Below are 15,941 nucleotides of genomic sequence, written 5' to 3'. Positions count from 1 at the left end.
TATAATTAAATGTCCAAGATTATTCAAGTTCCCCATTACAAATGGGTTGTGTGACAAAGTTTTTATTTGTTTTACTCAAGCTGCCACTTTCCATTACTGAGAGCTTGTAGTAGCACAAGACTGGAAGCTCCTTTTTTAGTCAGACAGTGGTCGACCATAGCATCCGCTGGATTCTCTGTGCTTGAATAAATTCCTTGATGCTGCTAATCTCAAGATTAAGTCTTTTCTCTGTGACAGACTTGGTTAACTTCACAGCATCAAATAATGAGTAGTTGTCAGTGACACAAACTACAGGTAGAATGTGCCGTTCTGTCTCATCAGTGGTTAGCTCTGAGAAGAGAGCTGCAAGAAAGATAGTCAATTCCATCCGCAAGAGCAAGAGTTTCTCCAGCAAGTGTGCTTCGGACAACCCTTCTTATCCTTTTTGACTGCCAAAAGAGGTGAGAATCTTCCTCCTTCACCCATTAACACGATTAGATGTCCACCTTGTGTGCCTCCATCTGTAAGTTTCCCTAGGGAAGCATCAATGAAGACAACTAGTTTCAAATAGTCACCTTTTCCAACAAGCTGAAACTTTAAAGTCACTTGTTGTAATTTCAGTTTACGAACAACTTTGTTTGTCTCATGAATGGTTTGTACAGTGGCGTGTTTTGTGTTAGATGCCAAGTTGCAACCATCAAATATCAGGTCTACTCTGTCTAGCAACCCATAGGACAATTTCTATCTTTGACCTCAATTGATCAGCTTCAATTCTACAGAGAGGGGAATTCCTTTGTACAGCTCTTGAAGAATCTGTGGATGGGTCGAAGATTCTTGATATAGCTCTCCTGTTGCATCAGTATTGCTCCATCAACTGTAATAAACTCTATGCCAACACAACAAAAGTTATCATGCTCCTCACGGCCGACCTGGAAAACAGCTTTGAGGTGTGGAGTCACAGTTGTAGCAAAGGTCTGTGAGCCACCCCTGATAAAGTCATCAACATGACAGGCAAGTACTCCAGTCACATTGCAGTCTTGATCAAGCCAATAGAAGACAGCAGGATCCACTTGTGACATTTTTCCACCTCTATTCAGCATTGTTGCCTTGACTTTGTTGTACCAGTAGAGTGATGCATTTGCCAGGCCATACACACACTTTTTTTAGTTTCCACAGTGTTCCTTCGCTCTTAGCTTCAGGCGGAGGTCGGATGTGAATGTCCCTTGACAGCTCTGTTCCCTGCAAAAATGCAGATTTGATGTCTATGGAATTAAGTTTACATTTTTTCTAGGTTAGGTTTAAAATCACATTTTAAGAACAAACTATTTTTAAATAGGCGGTTTTATCAAGTAAAATGTTGCTGCTCATTGCGTACACATTTTGCAGTTGTTATTGCGGGTGCAGCGAAATGCTTATGTTATTAGCTCCAACAGCTCAGTAATACTGAACAATACAAAGCAATACACACAAATCCAAAATATTAAAAGGAATTAATAAAAATATAAATATTTGAAGGAGCAATATCCAGAATATATACAGTATATACAATATATACAGTACCAGTCAAGTTTGGACACTTTTCTCTATTCAGCATTGTTGCCTTGACTTTGTTGTACCAGTAGAGTGATGCATTTGCCAGGCCATACACACACTTTTTTTAGTTTCCACAGTGTTCCTTCGCTCTTAGCTTCAGGCGGAGGTCGGATGTGAATGTCCCTTGACAGCTCTGTTCCCTGCAAAAATGCAGATTTGATGTCTATGGAATTAAGTTTACATTTTTTCTGGCAGATCACTGTCATCAGCAATCGGAGTGACTGAGGCGCATGTCAGTGACTCTTTTGGGAGTTCTTTAGTAGCCAGCTCCTCAAAACCTCTAGCCATTAGACGTGCTTTAGGCACTATTCCAGTTAAGGATTCTTTAAGGGTACACATCCACCTTGTTGAGACACATTTTTGGCCAATGTCTTTGACTTCCTCAAACACTCCAATTTTTCCTCCAATTACTGAGCTCATCTAGCTTTGCTGAGTCAAATGACACGTCCTTTGTTTCAAGAACATCATCATTTGAATGTCATTCTGTTTTTCTCTATTTTAAATTGGTTCAATTCTGAGATTATCTACAAGTGACAGGTCAGCTGACCCTGTTGTACCAGAAAGTGTAGCTGGCTCAGAGTACTGCATGTTGTACCAGTTCTGGTGTTTTCCTTTTGCTTTTCCTGCTCGCCCAATGGCGGTTGCTGTATGTGGAATACCACTTTCTCTGTCCATGTATTTAACAGTTTGTCCAGTTTTCAGATTGGAACAACCATGTTGTCTTAACACTTGGCTGTTGTTGAATGTTTTCCTCATTTGAACGCTCAACAATATTATCTGTGGCATGGTTGAAGGGCTCTGCTCCATTTCCTGTGGCAGTTTCAGTGTCCATATCATTGGACGCAACATCTGGTAGGTTTGTGTCTGTTACTGTGTCCTTTTTGTCATTTTCATTAGGAGACAGAGGGGCTGTTGCTGAGAATCAATCTTGTTGATCATTTACTTTCCGCAATCTTGAGTGATGCACCCTGACAATGGTGCGTCCGTGCCTCACAAATATATCCACACCATCTTGGCCAATGACTACTCCCGGTCCTTTCCACTCGACAGTCAACTCATTTGTAGTACACTTGGTTTCCAGTTTCATACTTCTCATATTTACATGGACTCTGTGTGATGTCTTTGTCTAAAATGTTTACACAATTGTGGCCTGAGGTAGTAAGTTCAAGAGTCACTGGTTGTTTAAACATCACTGCCTCGTCATTTTTTTATGTCTAGTACAGCCAATCTGTTCTTGAGGGAAGCTTTGCATAATAGTCAGGGGATATCTGTAGGGACCACCTCTGTTTCAATGTGACACTTAGTCTGAACAATTTTTGCTGGTTTCTTAGCTCTCTCGGTAGAATGGAACGATTCCCCCATCTCCAAATTTGAAAGCTCTGTTGCTTGGTGTGTCAATCATATTGTGTACTTCTTTCATATTTAGTTTACTGACATAGCTATCAAGCCATTTTGCACCACACACACTGTCCGTGTACATGCAGTATCAATCACAGCAGATTCTAATGAGTCAACTATAAAAATCTCAGTATCAGAAGCAGATTAGTTTGAAAACAGTGTAATGTTACACTGCTCTCTCTCTTGTGTTTACACTGCTCTTCCTCTGTTAGTTTAACTTGTTCATTTTTAAGAGGACAGTTTTTAACCCAATGATAAGTGCTTTGACAAATAGCACATTTTGATCTTACATATTTGTCCAGCGGATTTGTGCTGGGCAATGGCGCCCTCTTCTGGTTGTCTTGAGAGCGTGAATTGTTGACGCCTTTTCTCTGCTGCTCAGTGTAATATGCTGTGTCACTCACTTGCATTCCATCTGTTATTGGCGCGACAGACGTCTTCACCAAAAACAATTTTTAGTGCCGACTTCATTGACGCAAAAGTCAGCACAGTACAAACAATCCTATTGTACCTCTGTTCGAAATCAACGATGGAGTCCGTCATTGCAACCGAAATATCTCTCGTAACACTGTCAAAGTTTGAATATGCCTCGTAGGCACGGTCTTTCTCTTCTTTAAGAAATACAGAATCCAGTGCTCTGATCAAAGTTCCCATACCATCCTCCTTGTTCAAATCCTCAACGGATATTTTCAGTGCTGTATCTCTCGCTAATGATAATACCACCACAAGTGCTTGCTTTTTCGCGTCCAGATTAGTAACCCGTGTCCAGATTCCAAGTAAATTTTTCAAACTTTCGTACGACCTCTTCTCGTCGAAGCGAGGTGGCACATTGTAGTTATTAGCCATCCTCTGCTACCAATGTTAACTCGAAAAGACACAACGACAAGGTTCCAGTTTAACAAAGTTTACTATACCATATGAACACACTACAAGGTGGCCATCGCACTCCAGGCTAGGTCCATCAACAGCAAGACTTCCCGCGCAGGCGCACACTTGACAGAGTGATAGCCCCGTAATAACAGAAATATAGGAATACTTAAAACATGAACTTAACAGCAACTTACTGCGTTGATCCCTCCCCCGTGACTCCGCGAGCAGACAGTGCTGACAAAGGCCATCCCAGCAGTGCCCCCAAAGCTCTTCTTCCTGGAGAGACAATGTAGCGAGAGACATAATAAACCCAGTGAAAAATTACTATTTTGTCTCTCCTGGGCCCATGTTCATCAAGTGTCTCAGAGTAAGACTGCTGTTCTAGGATCAGGTTCCCCTGCCCATGTAATCTTACTTATTATGATCGTAAAGGCAAGACTGGTCCTAGATCAGCACTCTGACTCAGAGAAGCTGAATATGAACCCTGTATTCTATGAGGTTAAAGGATAACTACACTCAAAAATGATTAATACAATTTTTTTTTTTTGATGTCAGTAGTTAAGTTGAAGCACTTTCCGTAGAGAGCAAAAACTATGATGATGTATAATGCCTCATATGATGCAAAACTGTACAGGGACTCACAGAATGAGCTGGGCACTGTCGTGGCGTCGCCGTGGCACCAGCTCCTTCTCCCTCCACTGGACAAAGCGGCTGAGCACCTCCCCGGCGCTGCCCTCAATGCTGATGGGGTTCCCGCTGGTCCAGATGTTCAGGCCCACCAACACCACACGGATGTTTAGCTCCATGTACATCTGCATGTTACAGAGAAATGGGAAGAGTGTCACAAATTGAGGCAGATCTATAGACACATCTAGGGTGTCATTTTCGTGCAAAAAAATACTGTGTCATGACGTGGCCCTCCCCCTCACCACCCCTCTCTCCCTCCCAGATTCCTGGAGGAGACTCTCCTCAGGGCCAGGCAGTATAGAGAGAGAGTTTCACAGTAGAACAAAGGAACTTCTTCTACATCACAGAACTTGAGAACTGAACAAAATCCATGTTTTGGAGAATGTATAAATGGTCGGTGGAGAAAACAGCTATGACCGGTCTGTTTTGTTTCATGTTGTGATCTCATGGAAAACGATACAGCCACATTACCATAACTCTGTTTATACAGGAGCCTCCGTTATGAGGTTCGCATCTAATTATTGTATAAAATGAATGAGTAAAGATTAAACTATTTGTGAAATTATGTAACGTGATTTTAAAACGTTAATGTGAGAGAATTGTATTCCCTTTAAAGTTAACTAAGTCATTGGCCCGCCCCATGAGCACAGACATCGATCTGGCGTCATGGGACAGCCCTTTTCTACTAAATCCTCTTTAGATCATGCGTACCTCGGTAAGCTGAGGGGGCGAAGGTTTGAGTAGAGACCACAAAAAACTTCAGTAGAAGCTAAGGTTGTAATGGTTGTTGAATTCCTAACCAAACCATGTGGAGCATTGGCTACACTGGTGGAGACTATTGATACCGACAGAATAAGAGCAAATCTTTGATACTAATTACTAGCCTGCAGCTTGGAATTATGTACCATGGAATGCGAAGACCGACAACCGCCGAAACATCTATTCTATAAGAACATTTCTGAATGGGACTCTGAAGAATCCATTCTAACCACGAAAGACTTCTTGGAAGCAAATGGAGAGACGAGCGGATGAACTTTCCAACAGAAAGACGGACGATTCCAACAGAGATCTCTGACGACACACTGAGCGTAAATATATATTGACTGCAATAATTCCCGAATGAGTGAGCGTTCATGTGCAAAGGCTTAGCATTTCAATTTTTAATTATCAACTTTGTAGTGACTCGTCTTTCCCGCCCTTCTCAGTCCACACCCACTTCCCTTTGTCCATCAAGCCGTCATATTGGCTTAGCCCACTAGAGAACCACCCCTATCATTTCCTTTTAACTATATCTACTGTTTGTTTATGCATTTATGTGATTATTTAGTTAGTAAATAAATGATTAAGACAATTTATGTATGGATGATTCATAGTAAAGGCTGGGATCATGCAGATAACCAACAATTTACGACGTTTGGAATGAGACCAACGTGAGGTAAAGAATAATTCATTAATTAGAAGACCAATTGATCAGATATTAAAATATCCGAAGTTATATATTAGGAAAATTATAACTTTGTAATCTGAAGATTTTCCTTGGTCCCCCGACTTTCTAGTTAATTACATTTACATGGTTAGTTTAATCACGTAATAATATGATAAAATAACAGTCTTCACTTTAATGATGCCAAAGACATGACAACTGTTGATATTTACCTCGTAGTGTGATCAAGAATTAAAATGAGATTTTTTTTTACTATACTAGCATTTATTAAACTTAATAGTTAAAAAAAATAGATATCCCCTCTATATAATGCAGATTGTTAAAGAAAAGTTTCAATCACACTGCCAGATTATAATGAGGTTTATATTATGTTTTGCACTATGCACAATTCCTATGCAATATGAAACAATCTATGAAGAAATCATTGCTGTATATTCTTGGAATTGGCTTGTTTGGTATTGAAAACGTTGACTGCAACTCATAACATACTGTGTCGGAGGGTATTTGACCCTGATTGAGCACTTGTAGTATGCATACTTTTTTGTATACTTACACTGTCAACGTAGTTTGCAAGATGAATCATCTCGTCTCGCACTGCAGTCTCATTCCCGTGCATGTAGGTGAACTGTAGAGGGAAAGGACAGAAGTAAGCCTTGGCTAGAGTTTCCTTTGGGCCTCATTCAAAACGTTTAAAACGGACTGGACCAAAAGTTCTTAAGCCCAATGGATATTTCAATTAGCCTGGGCATCATGTTTGTGCAATCATGCCACTCCTTGTCATATCTTTGGCATTTGGCAAAGAGTGTAATGATAGCAAAAATAGGTCTGGTACCAAAGCTAGAATTCACACAGGCCATCAAGAAATGAATTTAAGTTTTTTTTTGATCAAAAAGGGGATTAGGTGGTGGACTTGGTAATGGGTGCGGTCGGCCAGTCGCTGCAACTGAGTTTGCTCCGGGCTCAGTCCGATGATACTGTGACACACCGCCCCAAACCATGACGGACTCTCCACCTCCAAATCGATCTCGCTCCAAAGTACAGGCCACGGTGTAACGCTCATTCCTTCGACGATAAGCGCGGCTCCGACCATCACCCTGGTGAGACAAAACCGCAACTCGTGGGTGAAGAGCTCCTTTTGACAGTTATGTCTGGTCCAGCAACAGTGGGTTTGTGCCCATGGGCGATGTTGTTGCCGATGACTTCTGTTGAGGACCTGCCTTACAACAGGCCTACAAGCCCCCCGTCCAGCCTCTCTCAGCCTATTGCGGACAGTCTGAGCACTGATGGAGGGATTGTGCATTCCTGGTACAACTCAGGCAGTTGTTGTTACCATCCTGTACCTGTCCCGCAAGTGTGATGTTCGGATGTACCGATGCTGTGCAGGTGATGTTACACGTGGTCTGCCACTGTGAGGATGGTCAGATGTCCGTCCTGTCTCCCTTTAGCACTGAATGGACATTGCAATGTATTGCCCTGGCCACATCTGCAGTCCTCATGCCTCCTTGCAGCATGCCTAAAGCACATTCACGCTGATGAGCAGGGACCCTGGTTATATTTCTTTTGGTGTTTTTCAGAGTCAGTAGAAAGGCCTCTTTAATGTCCTAAGTTTTCATAACTGTGACCTTAATTGCCTACCGTCTGTAAGCTGTTAGTGTCTTAACAATCGTTCCACAAGTGCATGTTCATTAATTGTTTATGGTTCATTGAACAAGCATGGGAAACAGTGTTTAAACCCTTTACAATGAAGATCTGTGAAGTTACTTGGATTTTTACGAATTATCTTTGAAAGTTAATTGTATATTTAAAAAAAATACAGATCTCATACTACCCCCTTCACAGAACAGAGCAAAATGGCTCTAACCAGATAAGAGGAGCCGTATCTCAGACTGGCCAATAAAAAGCGAAGATTAAAATGGGCAAAAGAACACAGACACTGGACAGAAAAACTCTGCCGAGAAGGCCAACATCCCGGAGTAACCTCTTCACTGTTAACATGGAGACTGGTGTTTTGCGGGTACTATTTAATGAAGCTGCCAGTTGAAGACTTGTGAGGCGTCGGTTTCTCAAACTAGACACTAATGTACTTGTCCTCTTGCTCAGTTGTGCACTGGGGCCTCCCACTCCTCTTTCTATTCTGGTTAGATCCAGTTTGCGCTGCTCTGTGAAGGGAGTAGTACAGTACGAGATCTTCACTTCTTGGCAATTTCTTGCATGGAATAGCCTTCATTTTTCAGAACAAGAATAGAAGAACGAGTTACAGAAGAAAGTTATTTGTTTCTGGCCATTTTGAGCCTGTAATCGAAAACACAAATGCTGATGCTCCAGACTCTCAACTAGTCTAAAGAAGGCCAGTTTTATTGCTTCTTTAATTAGGACAACAGTTTTCAGCAGAGCTACTATAAATGCAAATATTTTTTATAATGCTCAATTAGCCTTTACATAAAAAAAAAAACTTGGATTAGCTAACACAACGTGCCATTGGAACACAGGAGTGATGGTTGCTGATAAAGGCCCATGTACACCTATGTATATATTCCATTTTAAAAAAATCAGCTGTTTCCAGCTACAATAGGCATTTACAACATTAACAATGTCTACACTGTATTTCTGATAAATTTGATGTTATTTTAATGGACTTTTTTTTTGCCTTTCTTTCAAAACAAGGACATTTCTAAGTGACCCCAAACTTTTGAACGGTAGGGTACATTATCTTATCAACATAATTTGTCAGATTTGAGTAGTTTAAGTTTAAACTGAAATTGTTCTTCCATAAAAATAAAATACAAATAAATTGTTTTGTTTTACACTGTATTGATTAAGCCAGCCCAAAAAAACAAGTATGTGTAACTGCAGTCCAATACGGCGACTGAAGTTTGGGCGAGTGGGTGTATGGAAAGCGAATCAGCTAATTGGACAGATTTGTTGTAACTCAAGACGGTTTTGTGGTGTAAGATGTGGAATTTTAAAAAACACTTCTCAATCAAAACCGCCTTAAACACAACCACGTCCACTGCTTTCCAAAATGTACTGTTGAGGGAAGAGATTTTAAATGATGTATAAAACACAGTCTAGGTTTATCAGTTGTTGCACATTCACTCACCCTCTCATGATCCACCACCAGGAGCAGCTCTACATAGTGTGGCTGGAGAAGCACTGCCCGCTTTCTCTGAAGGGAGAGAAAGCACATACAGTACCATAAGCAGAAAATAAGCACGAAGGCACAGGCACACTTAGCACGCACACATACACACTGTCGTAACTCACCCTGAGGAGGTGGCTGACAGGCTGTTTGTGTGTGTCAGAGTGGGTGTGATGCTCTGAGTGGTCCTGTTCCGATGGGGCTAGTTGTTCCGTGTGTGGAGTGCCACACACCAGCGTCTCCGACACCACGTCCTCCAGCCGGTACACTAGATGCTGGAAGTCCGAGGAAGACACCAATGGCTCAATCCCATAGCTGGAGTTGTCCATGAGGAGCACCCCTCTGGAGGTTCAGACACAAAAGGCTGATCACACCAGAGTCATAAGGGGTCAATATTATTCATTATAAACTAAATGCTGATTGGTTAAAAGGCTGTGGGATATCAGATCGTATACCATGGGTATGACAAAACATGTATTTTTACTCTTCAAATTATGTTGGTAACAATATTATAATAGCAATAAGGCACCTCGGGGTTTGTGGTATATGGGCAATTTACAACGGCTAAGGACTGTTTCCAGGTACTCTGTGTTGCATCCTGCACAAGAACAGCCCTTGGCCGTGATATATTGCCCATATACCACACTCCCTCGGGCCTTATTGCTTAATTACACCATGGCATTGTTAAATACTCGTTTCTGATTGGCTTGAATGGCATTCGAGAGTGTCCATTTTTCCCTATAATGCATGGTATATCAGCATGGTAGAATTCAATATAGTTCATTGTTACATGTTCAACATTTGAGCTGTTTTTGAATGCAAAAGTCCAAATGAAAACATTGGCATGGTTTAAGTAGATGTTCATAATAGCAAACAAGGACTGATATATTTGGTTAGCAAAACTAGCAAGTATGTTTGTTTGGTTACCAGGGCAACTACTGCAGCTATATAGTAATCTCTCAAGCAACTTCAGTGGATGTTAACAAGTCTGTGTAGTCCCTCCCCGTTTCAGTTAGTTTAGTAGGGGAATGGCACATACATTTAGAACATAATAATTGGCAGTTTTAAGAGGAAGGATAGTACAGGTTCTTTCCTAAAGATAATCAACTAATAGTCATTTAACTAAAATGCTAAATGTTCCACACCCACAAAACATTGCATAAACTGGCTTGTCCTTGCTGTGATACGAAAGCATGAAAGCATGATCATATGGTGTGTGGGAGGTAGGTGAAAAAGACAAAAACAAAACAGCTTGTAAACTAAATTACAATTACAACTACAATTTAGGCCAGGCACTACAAACTGAAATTACATTTTTGCCTCTACCTAAACATTATGAGATTTGTTGGTATTCTGGTCCATTAATATTAGTATTTTCAAAAAAGTACACATTTAAAAAGAAAGGTCAAACACTTGATGAAAATGTATATTTTCTTTAGTTAATCATACTATCACTAACATTGTAATGAATGTTAAACATTTTAAAAATGGACATCAACTCAGCAAAAAAAGAAACGTCCCCTTTTCAGGATCCCGTCTTTCAAAGATAATTCGTAAAAATCCAAATAACTTCAAAGATTCTTGAAATCTTCTGGACTGACTGACATTCATGTCTTAAAAGTAGTGATGGACTGTCGTTTCTCTTTGCTTATTTGAGCTGTTCTTGCATTAATATGGACTTGGTCCTAAACCAAATAGGGAGATATTATGTATACCAACCCTACCTTGTCACAACACAACTAATTGGTTCAAACGCATTGAGAAAAGAAATTCCACAAATGAACTTAACAAGGCACACCTGTTAAATGAAATGCATTCCAGGTGACTACCGCATGAAGCTGGTTGAGAGAAAGTCAAGAGTGTGCAAAGCTGTCAAGGCAAAGGGTGGCTACTTTGAAGAATCTCAAATATTTGATTTGATTTGTTTAACACTTTTTGGTTACTACAGGATTCCATGTGTTATTCTCATAGTATGAGGTCTTCAGTATTATTATTACACTAGAAAAAAAGCCTTGAATGAGGTGTGTCCAAGTTGCAACTGATACACCACACACACAAAAGTTTGGGGTCATTTAGAAAAGTCCTTGTTTTTGAAAGAAAAGCAATTTTTATGTAAATGACTATTGTAGCTGGAAACAGCACATTTTTTATGAAATATCTACATAGGAGTACAGAGGCTCATTACCAGCAACCATCACTCCTGTGTTCCAATGGCACGTTGTGCTAGCTAATCCAAGTTTATAATTTTAAAAGGCTAATTGATCATTAGAAAACCCTTTTGCAATTATGTTAGCACAGATGAAAACTGTTGTGCTGATTAAAGCAGCAATAAACTGGCCTTCTTTAGACTAGTTGAGTATCTGGAGCATCAGCATTTGTGTGTTCGATTACAGGCTCATAATGTCCAAAAACAAAGACTTTCTTCTGAAACATGTCAGTCTATTCTTGTTCTGAGAAATGAAGGCTATTCCAAGCGAGAAATTGCCAATAAACTGAAGATCTCCTACAACGCTCTGTACTACTCCCTTCACAGAACAGCGCAAACTGGCTCTAAACAGAATAGGAGTGGGAGGACTCGGTGTACAACTGAGCAAGAGGACAAGTACATTAGTGTCTAGTTTGAGAAACAGACACCTCACAAGTCCTCAACTGGCAGTTTCATTAAGTAATACACGCAAAACACCAGTCTCAACGTCAACAGTGAGGAGGCGACTCCGGGATGCTGGCCTTCTAGGCAGAGTTCCTCTGTCCAGTGTCTGTGTTCTTTTGCCCATCGAAATCTTTGCTTTTTATTTGCCAGGCTGATATATGGCTTTTTCTTTGTAACTCTGCCTAGAAGGCCAGCATCCCGGAGTAGCCTATTGACTGTTGACGTTGAGACAACATTAACAATGTCTATATTTATTTTATTATTTTTATGGACAAGGACATTTCTAAGTGACCCCAAACTTTTGAACGGTAGTGTATATATTCTTGGATTAAATTGTCGTTTTTCTTCTCATCAATCTACACGCAATACTCCATAATGACAAAAGCAAAAACAGGTAATTATTTTGTGCAAATTATATAAAAATATAATAACATTTACATAAGTATTCAGAGCCTTGGCTCTGTACTTTGTTGAAGCACCCTTGGCAGTGATTACAGCCTCGACTCTTCTCGGGTATAACATTGCAAGATTGGCACAATTGTGGAGTTTCTACCATTCTGCTCTGCAGATCCTCTCAACTCTGTCAGGTTGGATGGGGAGCGTCGCTGCACAGCTATTTTCAAGTCTCTCCAGAGATGTCCGATCGAGTTCAAGTCCGGGCTCTGGCTGGGCCACTGAAGAACATTCAGAGACTTGTCCTGAAGCCACTCCTACATTTTCTTGGCTGTGTGCTTCGGGTCGTTGTCCTGTTGGAAGGTGAACCTTCGCCTCAGGATGAGGTCCTGAGTGCTCTGGAGCAGATTTTCATCAAGGATCTCTTTGTACGTTGCTCTGTTCATCTTTGCCTCGATCCTGACCTGTCCCTGAAAAACATGTTGCTTCCCCGTAAGGATGGTGCAAGGTTTCCTCCAGACGTGACGCTTGGCATTCAGGCCAAATAGTTAAATCTTGGTTTCATCAGACCAAAGAATCTTGTTTCTCATGGTCTGAAAGTCCTTTAGGTGCCTTTTGGCAAACCCCAAGCAGGCTGTCATGTGCCTTTGACTGAGGAGTGGCTTCTGTCTGGCCACTTTACCATAAATGCCTGATGGGTGGAGTACTTCAGAGATGGGAGAACTTTCCAGAATGACAACTAGATCCACAGAGGAACTCTGTCAGAGTGACCATTGTTTTCTTGGTCACCTCTCTCACCAAGGCCCTTCTCCCCTAATTGCTCAGCTCTAGGAAGATTCTTTGTGGTTTGACACTTCTTCCATTTTAGAATGAGGGATGCCAGTGTTCTTGGGGACCTTCAATGCTGCAGACATTTTTTTGGCACCCTTCCCCAGACCTGCGCCTCGACACAATCCGGTCTTGGAGCTCCAAGGACAATTCCTTTGACCTCATGGCTTGGTTTTTACTCTGACATGCATTGTCAACTGTGGGACCTTATACAGACAGCTGTGTACTTGTCCAATCAATTGACTCTACCTTCAGGTGAAATACAATAACGTTGCAGAAACATCAAGGATGACCAATGGAAACAGGATACACAGGAGGTCAATTTCAAGTCTCATAGCAAAGGGTCTGAATACTTGTGTAAATAAGATATAAAAAATATAACTGCTTTTGCTTCGTCATTATGGGATTTGAACCCCGCTCTCCGGTGGGGAGGCCTATTTGAGAACACCTTGTTTTGCTACTAAACCACAGGCTTTGAACACCGTCCTGGTAATCTTGACAGCTTAAATCCCCCCAACCTCTCAAGTCCAGAGTGTTGTCACTTTATAATCGAACGCTAAAAAAAAGTATTTGTTCTTGCAAATTTGCTGCAAACTACATTGAAAAATAAGCAAAACATGCAACAATTTCAGTTCATATAAGAAAATCAATTGAAATAAATTCATATTCATAACACTATGGATTTCATATGACTGGGAATACAGATATGCATCTGTTGGTCACAGATACCTTCAAAAAAAAGGTGGTGTGACCTCATGCAGTGCAACATCGTTGCATATAGTTGATTATGGCCTGTGTAATGTTGTCCCACTCAGCTTCAAAGGCTGTGCAAAGTTGCTGTATATTGGCGGGAACTGGAACACTTTCGTACATGTCAAGCCAGAGCATCCCAAACATGCGCAGTGTGTGACATGTCTGGTGAGTCTGCAGGCCATGAAAGAACAAACATTTTCAGCATCAAGGAATTGCGTACAAATCCTTGCAACATGGGGCTGTGCATTATCATGCTGCAACATGAGATGATGGCGGCCGATGAATGGCACAACAATGAGCCTCAGGATCTTGTCACGTTCTCTGTGCATTAAAGCTGCTATTGATAAAATGCAAATTGTGTTTGCAATTGTTGTCCATGGCTTATGCCTGCCCCATACCATAACCTCACCACGGAGAACCCTGTTCACAACATTGACATCTGCAAACCGCTCGCCCACATGACACCAGACACTATGTCTGTCTGCCATCTGCCCTGTACAGTTGAAACTGTGAGTCATCCATGAAGAGCACACTTCTCCAGCATGCCAGTGGCAATCGAAGGTGAGCATTTGCACACTGAAGTTGGCTACGACGCCGAACTGTAGTCAGGGCAAGACCCTGGTGAGGACGATGAGCATGCAGATGAGCTTCCCTGCAACGGTTTCTGACAATGTCAGAAATTCTGATGTTATGCAAACCCACAGTTTCCTCAGCCGTCCTGGTGGCTGGTCTCAGATAATCCAGCAGGTGAAGGGGCTGGATGTGGAGGTCCTGGGCTGGGGTGGTTATACATGGTCTGCAGTTGAGGCTGGTTGAACATACTGCCAAATTCTCTAAAATGACATTGGAGGTGGCTTATGGTAGAGAAATTAACATTAAATTCTATGGCAACATCTCTGGTGTACATTCCTGCAGGCAACATGCCAATTGCACGCTCTCTCAAAACTTGAGACATCTGTAGCAAAAACTACACATTTTAGTGTGGGCTTTCATTGTCCCCAGCACAAGGTGCACCTCATATGCCACACCAGTCAGGTGGATGGTTTAACTTGTTAATGTACAATATGTGTATGGAACATTTGACATCTTTAATTTCTCCTCAAGAAACACTTTACATGTTGAGTTTATATTTTTATTCAGTATAAATAGTGTGCAACAAAATGTCGGCAGAAGTTTGCAAATATATGCCACTAGTCATGAATCTGGGGCACACGTGGCAACAATATTTATTGCCACTAGTAGGAAACATATTACCAGAAGCCATTTCTTGTGATCACGAGTTTGAAAACCAGTAACTGTTAACGACCAGTCAGGTGGAGATGAAAAATCTGTTGGAAAATGCAAACCAAGCCAGCTATCTAGCTACCTATCGAAGTTGTCCAAGTTATTCAACTTCCAAACAACTCTTAAATTGTGTTAGCTAACTGATACGTGGCTACCAATGTCATGTTTTATGGGATAGAGTGCAACACTTTTTGTTGCTATATCAATCTGTCACCACCACTAACTGGCTAGTTGGTGTTAACATATTTCAAGTTTCAAATGTTATTAGTAGTATGTAAAGATACGCATGGTATACATCGTCCAACAAAATGCGTTTTTTGCAGATTCCTCAACAACGCAACAAAATTATGGACAATAAGAATACAAAATGTTGCAAAATGTATGTGATAGCTAGCTAACTAACGATTTGCTTAAAACACTGATATTTGTAGGTGTTAAGTTGCTGTCTTTAAGCTAATACCAATAATATGCATGCCAAAATGCTAGTGTTACTGTTCGGTAGCATGTTAGCTAGCACAACAGCTAAGGTAGCAACAATATGAGCTGTCTTGACATCAAAGCAAACTTTCACTTTTGCAGATGGATACTCTCCCCCTACCCGTGGTGTTGGAAGAGGCTGTATTGGGAAGAGGATGCATCAACACCCCGGAAAAAAGTTTGTGGTGCACTTACTCTTAACACTTTTTTGAGTGATACATTTGTACCGTCCCCAAGCTTGATAAGGTAAGTAAATGCAAGTATCTCATAAATGTAGCCCATACATCCATTATTTGTAACAATTAGATATTTTATTGCTTTAATTACACTAGTAGCTAACGCATCTTGATCATGTGTTGTTCCTTCTCTCTTACTCAAAGCAATCAGTAACAAGGCAAAAATTCAGATTGAGGCCTTCAATCAAACTGAGGACAGAAATGTGCGCA

The 15,941-nt window shown here is 41.0% G+C and overlaps 1 protein-coding gene across 2 annotated transcripts in view; it reads right to left on the bottom strand.

Annotated features, from left to right (window-relative positions):
* Window positions 1-15,941, bottom strand: part of adam9a (ADAM metallopeptidase domain 9a) — a 92,198-nt gene that overhangs the window by 22,146 nt on the left and 54,111 nt on the right. For both annotated transcript variants that reach the window (XM_064974337.1, XM_064974344.1), the window contains exons 6-10: window positions 9,236-9,452; window positions 9,072-9,137; window positions 6,525-6,596; window positions 4,483-4,652; window positions 4,035-4,116 (exon numbers count right to left, since the gene is read on the bottom strand). In XM_064974337.1, the coding sequence (XP_064830409.1) occupies window positions 4,035-4,116; window positions 4,483-4,652; window positions 6,525-6,596; window positions 9,072-9,137; window positions 9,236-9,452 (607 nt within the window). The remainder of the gene's footprint in view (window positions 1-4,034; window positions 4,117-4,482; window positions 4,653-6,524; window positions 6,597-9,071; window positions 9,138-9,235; window positions 9,453-15,941) is intronic.

This window comes from Oncorhynchus masou, chromosome 1 (genome assembly GCF_036934945.1).
Source record: "Oncorhynchus masou masou isolate Uvic2021 chromosome 1, UVic_Omas_1.1, whole genome shotgun sequence".
Lineage (NCBI taxonomy): Eukaryota > Metazoa > Chordata > Actinopteri > Salmoniformes > Salmonidae > Oncorhynchus > Oncorhynchus masou.
This window is presented reverse-complemented; position numbering and strand designations above follow the sequence as displayed.